We start from the raw sequence: 14,091 nt of genomic DNA on the forward strand, positions 1-14,091 counted from the left end.
CAGTTCTTGTATATGCTAAATTACGACCAAACAGAGCAGATCCCTAATTTTATAGGTTCCTGTGTGTGCTAATTTTAGTTAAATTCAACACTTGACCGCATGGTGTAGCACCTGTACTGTGAAATAACTAGAACTACGGGCGTGAGCACTCTCATTTTCTCTCTGTTAGTAACATAATTATATCTCTTATATTGGCTGTACTGACATTCTCGACATTTCATGTCAGTGTATATATCAGATAATTTAGTGAAACTTAACTTACATTGAAGTTCTACTATGTGTTGTTTATAAGTAAAACATTAATGTATTTTGTATTTAAATAAGTGAAAGAACATATATAAAAGTCAGAAATGGATTTTCAAAATCGTCCAGGAGGCAAAACTGGCGGCGGAGGTGTCGCGTCCTGGTCAGAAAGTAACCGAGATAGAAGAGAACGTTTACGACAACTTGCGTTAGAGACTATTGACCTCAACAAGGATCCATATTTTATGAAAAATCATTTAGGTTCTTATGAATGTAAATTATGTTTAACTCTTCACAATAATGAGGGCAGTTATTTGGCCCATACACAAGGTAAAAAGCATCAAGCGAACCTAGCTAGAAGAGCTGCTAAAGAAGCAAAGGAAGCTCCTCAAACACTTGCTCCTGAAAAACCTCGAGTAGAACCAAAAAAATTTGTAAAGATTGGAAGACCAGGTTATAGAGTAACTAAACAAAGAGATCCAGAATCAGGACAACAAAGTTTATTATTCCAAGTTGACTATCCAGAAGTTGCAGATAATGTTATTCCAAGGCATAGGTTTATGTCAGCATATGAACAGAGAGTTGAACCACCAGATCGTAAATGGCAATATTTATTGTTCGCTGCTGAGCCCTATGAAACTATAGCTTTCAAGGTAAATTTACTTTAAAATATGAAGATAAATAATTTTGCAGTTAAAAATATAATTTTATAATATTTTAGGTACCTAGTAGAGAAGTTGAAAAGGCAGAAGGCAAGTTTTGGACACATTGGAACAAAGATACAAAACAGTTCTTTTTACAATTTGCATTTAAAAACGAAAAGCCTTCAGTTGGTAAAGTGCCACCACCTCCAGTTCCTTTAATAAGACCTGGTTTAGGACCACCTATGGTACCAGTACCACCACCACCAAGACCACCTATATTTAATCCAGTACCACCACCACCAGCACTTTTAGCCACTGGCATGCAAATACCTCCACCACCACCTCATTTAGCATAATTTTTTATTCAGATACAACAATACGGAAAAAGGTTATAAATCAATATCGAAATGTACATTCTACAAAAATAAAAATGTTTTTTACATACATAAAAGACATGTGAGGAGGCATTGTTATACTGTATTTTTCTTTGTCCTTTGCTATTATAATTTTGTATACTTATTACTAATCAAATTAGTATCCTGATACTCAAAAATTATAAACAATTTGAAAATTTCACTCTTACTATTAAAGAACATATAAAATACTGATAAATAAGAAAAAATAAAACAGTATCACAACTTTTTCTTGTTTTCTCTGTTATTGTTAACATTTATTAAGAATATAAACGTATTAGAATGTACAGAAGATTTGTTGATGAACGTTTCGGTTCCTGAAACATAAAAGAAGTTTTATTAATTTATTTATGAAAAAATACAAAATATTATGAAGTTAGATTGGTGTAATCAGTTACATAGAACAATCTACATGGTTTTAAGTGTTGTACGCACTTTTCCGACCGCCCGTTCGTATTATCATCATTAAATGCTTTAATCTTTTGCAATTTAATCATATTTATAAATGTTTTATTATAAAATACGTACCAGTATGCTTAGGCAGACAGAACACAAACTCCTCCAACTGCCTTAATTTTGTCTTCTGCCAGTTTGCTGAAAAATTTGGCTTTAACAATAACTGGTTGTTTAGGAAGTCGTCCTTTGCCCAGAAGTTTGTAATATCCCTATAAAATTGAATATAGAACGAAAATGTGATTACAATACAGTATTTTGAAGTTAGTTTTATCAGTAATTCTCTCGCGATTTACACTTACCGCTTTAACCAAATCAATTACTGGAACTTTGTTTTCTGAATCCTTATATTTAAGTCTGGTTTGTTCAGAAACTAATGTCCATAGTTTATCCAAATTTAAGGTGGGGCACCATTTTGTATTCCGCCTTAAATGATAATTTCGCATACCAAGCTGTGAATTAAAATAAAAATTTATTGATGTTTTCCTTCTACTGATACAGATTTGATTTTTATGCAGCTCATCAGAATACTACATACATTCAAAGTAATTCAGATCGCCGGTGAATAATAAAGTTATCATCATTGAATATTTAACCTTTTGCATACGAGAGGTGACTCTCGGTTACTACTTCTTATCCTTTGTGACAACTCAAGCGGTGACTCTTGGTCACCATTCAGTTTGACGCAATACCAATGTTTATTTTCTTTGAAAATCAAAGCGTTATAAGATATAAAACCTTCTGAAGCGTAAAATTATACATCTTCATATAGTGATAAGATTTTCTTCAATTTAAGAAATTAATAAGACCTGACCTTCCGGTATCAACAAGAACACTGTTGCATTTTTACACAATGTTGTTGGAGAAAATTCCTGGTGTTCAGAGACATCATATGTTCACAGACAGATATTATACAAGTTATATCTTGTTGGAAGAATTATGGAAACTGAAATGTCATTTTGCCTAACAGATCCTAACAAATAGAATGATTTTGCCAAATCTTATAAAAAAACCAAAATTTTGTAACAAGTCTACTACAGCATACCAGAAAAGCAACACCTTAATTTTAGTACGTAAAGACAAAAGGATCATGACATGTTGAAGCAATTGGTATAATGCAGGATGGACTTATATAAAAAGAATTTTACGAGGTGGTGTTGAAGTTAAGATGAAAAAACCCAATACTATAATAAACTACATAATATATATGGGTGGCATTGATTGTGTCGACCAATATGCCTCAGCATACTGTTTCTTAAGGAAATCTTTGAAACGGTGACAAAAACTATTTTGTTGGAGCCTAGAAATAGATATAAATGGAAAATTATATATCATTCTAACACGAAATAGGAAGGATTGTAGGGTCTGCTCCCGATAAAATGAATCCAGCAATAGACACCAAACAATATATTATTGCAATATGTGTCCTGACAAGCCAAGGATGCATCTTGGCAATTGCTTTATAAAATATCATACTAAACAATAGTACAGATTAATATTTAAGAAATTTTTATCTTTGAGACGTAAAAATACATAAAAATAAAAACATAGAAGTTTTATATATACTAATTTATATGTGTAATCATTCTAAGTTAGAGATAAGCAATTCATTAAACATGCCATGAAATGTCTTGAATTGCTGATTCGGCCGAGCAAAAAAGGCCTCGAATACAAAGGGTTAATATAGTTGATTTTTTGTAAAAATATGAAATATATTTACCTTTCCAAAGTAACCAGGATGGTATTTATCAAAGTTGATACGATGATGGTGCAAACCACCAGCATTACCACGTCCACCAGGATGTTTCCTGTGTTTACCTAGAATGAAATATTGCTTCATTTAGTTCAATTTTGTATAATTTTCAATTATTCTTATAGTCATTAATTTTATAACTAATAAACTATACAAAAGCATACCTATACGTCCATGGCCATGGCTCACGTGACCACGGAGCTTCCTTGTCTTCTTTTTATGTGTTGACTATAAAAAAAAAAAGAAAATAAATAAATATACAATAAAATTCATATAATCACATTGCGCGTTGTCACAAAGGTTATGTTAGAATAATAACGTAAACTCGCAATGTTAACAATATTTACAATCAGTATTTAATAAATCCTAAGAAAAAAAATAACAATTCTACAAAAATATTTAATAAGCTTTTAGTGAAATTATAATCTTTATCATTTTATTTGACGAAAGATGTTTTCAAGAACTGCAGATTACAGATAAATAATTTCAGAACCACTAACTCACCATCTTGTCCGCGATGTAGAGAACGAAGAACGTTTGCTCTTTACTGAAACTATTAACCTTTGCCCAGATGGCGCGTGTGTACCTTGACTACCATATGATCATAAAATAACTATTAAGAATATAATAAAAATTACTATTATTATAATTTGTATTTATAGAACAAAATTTGACTTTTATTAAGTTAAACTGTTTATTCTAAGTGCGATAAATGACTTATTTTACAGCATTTGATAGCTTAGATAAATGCTAATTTGAACAAATGTTTAGATTTTCATGTAAACTACATTAAACTACATTTTATGTTTTTTATATTATTTTTTAATTAAATATATTAATACTGCGCTCGTAAGAACAAGATATTTTATAAAATAAAAATTGAAACAATAATACAAGAATATTTTCTTTATTAATAGTTATTTTCTTAGCCACAAATTACACATACGAAGTCGGCTTTAATCTTCATATAATGTACATCTTGAAAAATTCTAATGATATATGGTTAAGGTTAAGTTATGCACTTAGCTGCAGACCGGATTAAAAGGATAGGTAGAGGTTTGCAGATTTCGTATAATTTATGTGTAATCATTCCGAAATTACCTATAATTAAAAGTGAAATTTAATCTGTCCATAAAAAGAATTTTATTAGTGAAACAATACAAATACCGTTAAAAAACTGAACGTACGCAAGGAAAATTTTAAAAGTAGATCAAGATGCAAGAATCTCAACCGAAGAAAGGCAAGAAAGGTAAGAAAATAGTAATGTGATTGGTATACATGTGTAATTGAATAAAAATAAAATGACAGTACTTTGAATATATATGTACGCTTATGTTTTAATTAAGTGTTTAATATATTTTTCTTATGTGACGACTGTCGTCTGCTTTCATTTAACCTCAATTTAACCGCTTTTCTGTTACATACGGATAGGATAATAATATGTTTCCACTTCTTTCATAATGTTTGTAATTTGGTAAATAAAAGTTTAGCTTGTCTGTCTCTTTATGCACTCACGAGAAGTTCTATATTTTTAATAATTTATGAAAATAATCATAATATGTTGGTATTTCGTAACTTGAAAGTGATATTAGATAACATGATTTTTTATTTCTGAAATATATTTCATCTTGATTAATGTAGATCATTGTATGAATAAAATATTATATGAATCAAACATTAAAAAAATGTATTGATTGCCAATAACTGTATAAGGTGAAAGTTGGTCAGTTGCAAACTAGATAGTGAAAGTTGCAGGTATCTTGAACACCATACTCTGTTGCTAATTTATTATTTTTTTGATATTTATGTAATTAAATTAAATGGCAAAATAAAAATTCCTTTTATAACATTTTGATTTATTGCGCATTATATATCACTATATAATATGTATATTTAAAATATAATAATTTGATCAGTTTATACAAGTACTTGGATCATATGACACATTGGATGAGTAATTGACTCAAAATGTATTTATATAATCCACATCTATGATTAGCTAGAAGAAAGCGCAATGATAGTGATGAAGATATTGAAAAAGTTTTGGCTGAATTGGAATTGGAATATTCTGGACAAAAGAAAGAAGTTAAAGATGAGCCAGTTGAACAGAAACCTGAAGATGAAGATAAAAAGAAGAAAGGAAAAAAGGATAAGAAAAAGGAAAAAGGTGATGTCATTGATATTAAAGAAGAGTTAAAGGTTAGTGAATACCTTGAAGTAAATGATATTGATGATGAAATGGAAGTTGGTACTGTAAAAACTGCTGCACAGAAGAAGAAAGAAAAGAAAGAAAGAGAAAAGCAGAAGAAACTTGCGCAGAAAAAAGCTGTATGTGATTCAAGTTGTTATATTTATAATATTGATATATATATTATTTGTATTAAATACCATGAGTTATTACATTTAAATTAATTGATGACAGGAAATAATTAAGAAGGGAGAAAATGAAGAAGAAAAGGCTGCATCTACAACAGAAAAACAAGGCAAAAAAGAGGTAGAAATAAAGGTTCCAGAAACAAAAACAGCGGAATTGAAGGAGGCCAATGAAGCAGATATTTCTGTACCTGGTGAAGGTGACGAGGGAAAGAAGAAAAAAAAGAAAGGTGGAAAAGAGGAAACCAAGGAAAAAGGTAACAAAAAGTTTTATTGCTCTTTTTTAAGTAGCAAATTAATACAAGTTACATTTGCTAGGATATAACATTAATTTGTGTCTACATTTAGTATAATTAGATATGTGCAATAGGCAAAGGTCCTGGGAAGAAGACTATTGCTGCAATGCAGGAAGCCTTAAAGAAATTGAAAGAGGAAGAAGAGAGGTTAAAACGAGAACAAGAAGAAAAGTTACGGCAAGAAGAATTGCGGGAACAAGCTCGATTAGAACAACTCAGACTTGAACAGGAACGGAAAGAAAGGAAAAAACTTAAGGAAAAGCAGAGAAAAGAAAGATTAAAGGCAGAAGGGAAACTTTTGACTACGAAACAAAAACAAGATAGGGCCAGAGCGCAAGCTATGCTCAATGCACTTAAAGCACAAGGTTTAGATTTACCAGGTGTAGGGGAGAAGAAACCTCCTAGACCAGGTGTTTATAATACTTTGTTATAAAGCATAATATATGAGAATATAATAATGAATTAAGATATATAAAAACATCATTTCTCAGGAACTCGTGTAAGGCCGAACAAGGTAAAACAGCAAGTAAGTGTTGATGAAAAAGATGATGAAAAAGTAGAAGAAAATGTGGCAGAAGCAAATAGAGTTGAATTAGAAATCGTGGATCAGCAACCAAAGGAGTTTGAAGAAAAGGAAGATGATGTCAAAGATTCATGGGATGCTGAAACTACTGAAGATGAACAGGACGAAGGTATTAGAAATGTATTTATTAGTACTGTATGTACGTTCCCAAATATATTTAATGAGACTATTTTTAATAAAAGATAATTTCATAGATAAATTAGACGATGTGCCAAAAACTCCTGAAAAGCTTAAGGCAACGATACTTTTACTCGAGAAAGAAAAGCGGTCACAAATAGTAGAAGCTGGAAAGGAATCTTCAGAAAGTGAATCAGAGAGCGAGAGCGGTAGTGAATCAGAGACAGAAGAAAGCGAAGATGATAGTGGCGTAGAAGATAAAGTATCAGATGCAGCGAGGAAAAAGGAACGAGTTAGAGAACGAATACAACTCCGAAGGATAGAAGCGGAAAAGAAAAAATCGGTAGATAATCTCAGAGCTGCCGTAGTGTGTGTTCTAGGTCATGTTGATACTGGAAAAACAAAAATTCTTGATAAGTTGAGGAGAACAAATGTACAAGACGGTGAAGCGGGCGGTATAACTCAACAAATTGGTGCCACAAATGTACCTATCGATGCTATTCGAGAATCGACGAAACACGTGAAAGGGGTAAGTTATCTTTTATAACTGTTTTATGCACTACTATACCTTGAACAGATTGATAAAAGATAATAATTGTTTCCAGTTTGATGAAAACAAATTTAAAATACCTGGACTTTTGATAATAGACACTCCTGGACACGAATCTTTTAGTAATTTAAGAAACCGAGGATCTTCTCTATGTGATATAGCGATATTAGTCGTAGATATTATGCATGGTTTAGAACCACAAACTATCGAAAGTATTAATTTGCTTAAAACGAAGAAATGTCCTTTCATTGTAGCTTTAAATAAGATTGACAGGTATAGAATTAAAATTAATTACTATGATATTACGTTAATTAAATGTTAGCAATGTAATAGTAACATAATTTCTGTAGATTATATGATTGGCAAACTATGAATCGGAAAGATGTTCAAGATATTGTAAAAAGTCAAGCTATTAATACACAACGTGAGTTTGAAAAACGTTCGAAGGATGTTATTGTGCAATTTGCGGAACAAGGCCTAAATGCTGCGTTATTTTATGAAAACCCAGATCCTAGAAGTTATGTTTCCCTTGTACCTACTAGTGCTATTACAGGTAAATTGATACATTGTTTTTTTTCAATAATATAAAGTTTTTAAATGTTTTGATGCAAAATAAAGTTATTACTTTTTGTACAGGCGAGGGTATGGGCAATCTACTATCGTTAATAGTAGATGCCTGCCAAGGTCCACTAGCTAAGAGGCTCATGTACAGCGAAGAGCTTCAAGCTACTGTTTTAGAAGTGAAAGCATTACCAGGCCTTGGAACAACAATAGATTGTATTCTAGTCAATGGAATATTGAGAGAAGGTGAAACAATGATAGTAGCAGGTACCGATGGTCCAATAGTAACTCAAATACGCTCGCTTCTTATGCCACAACCATTGAAAGAATTAAGAGTCAAAGTAAGTATACGAAGTCTCGTTTACAATTAACTGTATTAATAACACTCATCTGTTGTGTTTTTATTACAAAAGTAATTCTATGTATAAAAATCTGATAACAATGTCTTTTTTATTTAATGAATTGCAGAATGCGTATATCGAACATCGTGAGGTTAAAGCAGCGCAAGGAGTAAAAATTGCTGCAAAGGATTTAGAAAAAGCGATTGCAGGTAAGCAGCGACTTATTAAATCGTCATCACAGCATTGCTATATTAGTAATATTAATATTACAGAAGAAATAAACCAAAATTTTATATTTTGTAAATAGGATTGAATCTCCAAGTGGCTCACAAACCAGATGAAGTGGATGTCCTGAAAGAAGAAATCGCGAAGGAGTTGACAAGTGCTCTTGGCAATATTCGACTCGTGGAACGTGGTGTTTACGTGCAAGCGTCGACATTAGGAGCCCTCGAAGCGTTGTTGGACTTCCTTAAAAGTAGCAAGATACCGGTAAGTTTTATTTATATGATACATGTAATATATCTATTACTTATACAATATAAGTTCGCTTATTTTATCATATACTATTCAGCATTGCTAACGACAAATAGCGAAATGTATAAATAAACGACGCAATATATAAGTAAACAAATTAAACCGTATTTGAAAAGTTCGAATGTAATTTCTTAAAAAACTGGAAATTTCTAACACGTTAGAAGTTTGTTTTTGTAGTTATAATGGTGCATTTGTTTATATTCGTTTAATAAATTTCCGTTAATTTCTTCGTTCAACGAGAGAATTAGAAAACAGCATTGAAAGTGTAAAAACAAAAGCAAACTGTGTGACTAGTAGAAAAATCGACGGTAAAGCGGGTAGAGAAACTGAAAGCAAATGAATGGGAGGGAAAAAGATGTGCGAAGGGAGGAGTGAGATAGAAAGGGAGAGAGAAAGAGAGAGAACAGCAGCAACGAACCACTTCCTTCTTAACAGTTTAGCAGGATACGACTCATTGGTCGCATACGGTGCTTGTAGTTGTGATCCATCGTGCTATCAGCCGTGTTGTGCATCCGTGAGCACGCCTTATAGGTTTCCACAGGGTGTCTTGTATATTCCGCGATTTTCCATCATGCATGATACCCTCATCATCATAAAATTGACGATAATACATGAACAAAAATATCCACTTAGCAAGAAAAAAGAAAAATTTTGATTTATTAATATTACGCGTTTTGTATCCTCCTTCTAAAACTATATAGCACGCATGCTTATTACAATTTAACGAGATCGATGTTCGTTAAAAAAAAAAAAAGCGTCCTATGATTCTCAATAGATAGGGAAGATTTCCAGAAAAGTTATCGATGTAGACCAATATATTGTTTGTCAACTGGCGTGTGCCGTAGCTCAAGTTGACGGCATTATCATTGCCTTGATGATTTGGCAATTGTTCGTTCGTTCGTCCGTATAGTAGCTCAGCAGCAGTGCATCAACGTTTGCGCGATAAAGAAAAAAAAGTATGTATGGCTACGATGGCTTGGTTCGAGGTAACGTCCGAAACGGCCTTAAGCCTGTCCTTCCTCGGATTATGAATGGGCTGCCCCCACCGTATCGTACGATCACGTGTTTCGTGACGTCAGGTTTTATCGCAGGCATACGCGACACACGCACGCAGCCAGTCGTAAGTACGGTCCGTCACTCTACGGGCAATGCGGGTATGCTTTTACATATGGCACGCAGGAGGGAGTAGACAGTAGAGCGGCGAATGGAGACCAGCCGTGTACAGCCTTCTCTCTCTCTTTTCTTCTCACCTTTTTTCTCCTCTTCGCTCTTTCTTCTTCCTCTAGTTCTATCTTTATCCGTCCTGCCCTTCTCTTTCGTTCTACGAGAGACTCTCTTTCTCAACGAGAAGGAGAAATCGTGGGGTTGGCGCGCTATACTCACTGCCTATATCACTATATAGAGATTCTTTGAGAAGGCTTCTCTTCTGCCAACACACAGAGACACGGACGCGTGTGGGCTGGAAAAAGGAATACGTGACCAACGTACAGGAAACTGCCCACACTCAGAGCAAAAGCACCGTGGGCGGACGGATCGACGAACGGGCGGACGTACGACTCGAATCGTAGCCCTGTGTGTCGTTTTATAAGGCGTATGTTGCGCTAAAGATGAGACACGAATATCACGTACCATCGAGAGAATGTTCTATCGATATCAATATTCGCCTCTTCTTCTTCTTCTTCCTTTTTCCATTGGCACGTGGGTAGATATATCAAAGATCGATATTTCTATCACGTCCGATGAATGGAATATGCGATCGAATCGCAACCTTCTTCGTCTATGGAGCTATTATTCGAAATTCGTTTTGAATTACTTTTCGATCCTTTTATCGGGTGATTTACGTATAGTAAATCCGAGGTCGAGCAACGAAATTCACCATTTGTCATGAATGAATCGAACGTTTGCTTACATCGAATTTAATCTAGTTTTGTCGATCTTGCAAACAGGGTCCAAACGAAATGCTTAATATTTACGAAATCGCTTCGCTTCGGCTTCGAACGTATACGTACACATATCCTCCCGATTATGATGGCGTTGGCGAATTGACGATTCTTGCCGAGTACCTTTTTGTCCTCGTCCTGTTTAGACGAGCAGGATCGAAATAAATAGTCTAACCGGGACACGCGCTATTCTTCTTGGAACTAGTGGAAGGCACGCGTATCGATTAATAATTATCCACCTCGTTCGTAATATAGGCACGTAGAAATTAACGTTTTAGTCCTCGAACGAAAAGAATCTTTCAAAAAGGAAAACATTACACCTAGTTTCACAGTTATTACATTTTTTATCATCAGTAAGGAGTCTAAAAAATTGATGGAAACCTTTCCAAGGTAGATCCATTGCGTAATTGAACTAATGCTAGTAGTAAAATTCTACGATTCAACTCACAAGTTATGAGTGTTAATAAATTCCCTTGCGTAACGGGAACAGGTTTGTTAGTAAGAAACAAGTTGATTGATTGTCCTAGTCGATGTAAAATTTTTAAATTGCAGAAACTTTGTATAATAGAAGTCTATAATCTAGAACTTGTCATTTGTCAATTCTCTAATATTATTAGTTGATAAATTATTGTGCAAGAAGGTCAAAATATTAGGGCCAGTGAATCTCGAGTTTGCCTAATTGTCACAATGATTCTTCGAAGTCGAAAAGTTCAAAATGGGTGTGGGATGCAGGTAACTAAAAGTAGATCGCGTGAATTTTTCGCTTGTTGGAGTCTGGGTGGCATAGTTGGTTCCGTTGCTCGGCGGAACTCGTGACGAGCGGACGAACGGACGGAGGTGCAGTTCGCTCCTCTTCTGCAGCAGGAAAAGATGGCTCGTTTCCTCGCATTGTTTTTAACCGCGGTATATAAGCAGCTATACCGGGACATGGGAGCGGATATGCGGAGTGCGGACACGCGAGTGCACGCTCTGTCGGCCGTGTGCCGGCATCCTACGATGTACGAGTTTTCACGACGAGAGAAGCCGCTCAAAGATTACCGGCCTCTGAAAAGGAGAGAAATGAACGACGTTGACCGGTAATCTCGAAATCTTAACGGAAACTGATTAATGATAGCGTTTAGTTGTTTTCTGTCAACGTGCCGGTACTATGCTGTGTTTCAATGCACTGCGCTATTCGCTTTCCCCCTTTTTCTTCTTCATTCTTTTCCCCTACGTCCCTTTTTTTTCTTCCCTATCACTAAATATTTAAAATTGGATGAGAATTGCAAGAAATTGTTACATTTTGAATTCGACGAATGAATAGCTCGTCGCTTTGTAATGTGGGCGGCTCTCCTAGCGTTTCGTATTCGTAGAATTTTACAGTCGACTAATTCGTTTCCTTCTTTGGTATAGAGTTTATAAAACAAGAAGCGACGAAGCGAACGAGTGTCGTCGAACTATCCAGCAATCGATAACAGCAACGACAGTTAGGGAATAAGTCGAAAAAGATGCGAAAAAAAAATGGAGATTGCAGGTCTGTGATACAAAACAATGTCGATTAGCAGCCAGTCGTTCCTCCTGTTTCTTCCACTTTGTTACATGCGGTAGATGTTTATCAAATTTCGTTTGCACCGCTTAACACGATTTAATTATACGAAAGTGGAAAATTATTTGATGCTATTTATATGTACCGGCTAGCAAACACCGTGTCGAAACAGCAGTTATTCGCGCGCCGTTTTCTACGGCACGAATCTACGCGGCGATCAATTTTTTTTCTCTCGAAAGACACACCGCAGGCCGGTGAAGCCACGAACATAGGCAGAGGAAAGAGCGCAATTTAAACCGAGGCGCAATTTTAATAAATTAGAGTTTCCTTGTTCGGGAAACGTTCCGCGGTTATGGCAAGAGGTTGAAGAGGATCCATGCCCTGACGGCCGGTTTTTAATGCCGGAAGCGTCCCTCTTTCTCCTTCAGGCCCCTCTGTTTCTCTCTCTTCTTCTCGACGTGCTCTCGACTTCCTCCCGCTTGTACCAGCATTTCTTTCGCTGGCAACATCTGTCGTCCGTCTTTTCTCTGTTAACTCTGTCTCTTTCCCTCCACTTTCTCTTTCCCCTTTTCCCTACCTTCGTCTCCCTTTTATTCACCGCCTTTTGCCCCCTTTTTGTTCTTTTCTATTTCCCTCTTTCACCTTTTCTCCTTCCACTTCTTTCCACGATAGCATCTGTTCCACTCGAACGAACCTATTGCCAAATTGGGGGCTATTTGCGAATTCCAAGGAGTTCGATGTTCGCTCCTATTTCTTCCTCTATGTCTGTTCAATATAACGTCGATTCGATTAAAGCTCGTTGCTCGTGAAATTCCAATGTGTTTGCTTTAAACGGGGATTCCAGTTTTACGTTAGAATCGTAAGAATCTCGTGGACAGGAAATATTCGTTTTTCATTGATCTTCTCTGTTTAATATTTTTTCCACATATATTTCTGTATTTAAAACAAGCAATCTCAAAAATACCCCACGTTTCAAGGAACTATTTGAAACACGACGATTATTATTGTTACATAGCTTGTGGAGAACGCAACATATTTCTTTGAACTTATTCGAATTTCAATATGTGTAATTCGTCCATCTTTCACGCACTATTTTCAGCCCACCTGCTTTCTTTTTCTTGTTTCCATTCTTTTTTTGACACGCACAAAATAAACACGGATATTCGACGCGTCATTAATTGCATTCCTGACCAGCGATGCTCTCTGATTCTCCCTTACCACCTCCCACGCTACACCTCTTTTTGTTTCTCTCTCTTTTTCATTCATTCGGTTGCTACTCGCGGCTCGGTCCTTTTACCTTATTCCACCGGATGGTATCACAATTCACCGTTCATCAATGAAACATGACTAGCTGTTGGTGTTTTGGTGAGTAGGCTTATTTATCGTGCGGTAGTGCCTTCTAATTGGCCCGCGTTTTTCTTTCCTTTTTCCTCCCGTTCATCGCCGTCGGTTGATTCATTACGTAAAGGTCATGGATTTCACCAAGTTTGCACCGCTGCTGCCAAGTTTAAAGGATCATTCATAACGATTCCTTGTCTTTGATTTCCCATTAAAGATACGATTTTTTTTATATTTTTCCTACTACCGTTATCTTCGTTATTATTTAACGTTTTAAACACAGAAAACACAACTTTTATGTTCCTTACATATAAAAATCTAATTTTTGTTATTCACTCTTATACAAAATTTGCAGAAACTACGTGCACTGTGCCACTTGCCAATACTTTGAGCTTCATTTTTATGCAATAGCTCATGAAAGTATTCA

General features: G+C 35.1%; 3 protein-coding genes across 4 annotated transcripts in view; 2 read left to right on the forward strand and 1 right to left on the reverse strand.

Moving 5' to 3' along the window:
• Nucleotides 1–22: 22 nt before the first annotated feature.
• On the forward strand, nt 23–1,338 carry LOC122573538 (splicing factor 3A subunit 2). Of its 2 annotated transcripts, XM_043740032.1 has the most exons (3): nt 23–164; nt 373–896; nt 965–1,338. In XM_043740032.1, the coding sequence occupies exons 2-3, from the start codon at nt 489–491 to the stop codon at nt 1,241–1,243; spliced, it is 687 nt and encodes a 228-aa protein (XP_043595967.1). In that variant the 5' UTR covers nt 23–164; nt 373–488; the 3' UTR covers nt 1,244–1,338. The 2 variants fall into 2 exon arrangements, with proteins under 2 accessions (XP_043595967.1, XP_043595966.1); XM_043740031.1 differs by lacking the exon at nt 23–164 and having other exon boundaries at nt 187–896.
• A 188-nt stretch (nt 1,339–1,526) lies between these two features.
• Nucleotides 1,527–4,085, reverse strand: LOC122573542 (60S ribosomal protein L27a). Its single transcript, XM_043740038.1, has 6 exons — nt 4,011–4,085; nt 3,671–3,734; nt 3,474–3,571; nt 2,056–2,205; nt 1,829–1,965; nt 1,527–1,617 (listed from the first exon to the last, which is right to left on the reverse strand). The coding sequence occupies exons 1-5, from the start codon at nt 4,011–4,013 to the stop codon at nt 1,837–1,839; spliced, it is 444 nt and encodes a 147-aa protein (XP_043595973.1). The 5' UTR covers nt 4,014–4,085; the 3' UTR covers nt 1,527–1,617; nt 1,829–1,836.
• Nucleotides 4,086–4,507: 422 nt separating this feature from the next.
• The window catches only part of LOC122573426 (eukaryotic translation initiation factor 5B), a 29,010-nt gene continuing 19,426 nt past the window's right edge, over nt 4,508–14,091 (forward strand). Inside the window, exons 1-11 of the mRNA XM_043739773.1 lie at nt 4,508–4,755; nt 5,506–5,834; nt 5,929–6,136; nt 6,250–6,585; nt 6,667–6,867; nt 6,953–7,404; nt 7,481–7,698; nt 7,776–7,978; nt 8,062–8,327; nt 8,455–8,536; nt 8,635–8,816. Coding sequence (XP_043595708.1) covers nt 4,722–4,755; nt 5,506–5,834; nt 5,929–6,136; nt 6,250–6,585; nt 6,667–6,867; nt 6,953–7,404; nt 7,481–7,698; nt 7,776–7,978; nt 8,062–8,327; nt 8,455–8,536; nt 8,635–8,816 — 2,511 coding nt within the window. The 5' untranslated portion in view covers nt 4,508–4,721. The remainder of the gene's footprint in view (nt 4,756–5,505; nt 5,835–5,928; nt 6,137–6,249; nt 6,586–6,666; nt 6,868–6,952; nt 7,405–7,480; nt 7,699–7,775; nt 7,979–8,061; nt 8,328–8,454; nt 8,537–8,634; nt 8,817–14,091) is intronic.

The sequence above is a fragment of the Bombus pyrosoma genome, linkage group LG12 (genome assembly GCF_014825855.1).
Source record: "Bombus pyrosoma isolate SC7728 linkage group LG12, ASM1482585v1, whole genome shotgun sequence".
NCBI lineage: Eukaryota > Metazoa > Arthropoda > Insecta > Hymenoptera > Apidae > Bombus > Bombus pyrosoma.

Coding starts and splice junctions, on each gene's coding strand:
- LOC122573538 (XM_043740031.1), top strand. CDS start 351: ATGGATTTTCAAAATCGTCCAGGAGGCAAAACTGGCGGCGGAGGTGTC. Junction 897..964: donor ATGAAACTATAGCTTTCAAG/GTAAATTTACTT, acceptor ATAATATTTTAG/GTACCTAGTAGAGAAGTTGA.
- LOC122573542 (XM_043740038.1), bottom strand. Junction 3,572..3,670: donor CCATGGCCATGGACGTATAG/GTATGCTTTTGT, acceptor ATTTCATTCTAG/GTAAACACAGGAAACATCCT. Junction 2,206..3,473: donor ATCCTGGTTACTTTGGAAAG/GTAAATATATTT, acceptor TTTAATTCACAG/CTTGGTATGCGAAATTATCA.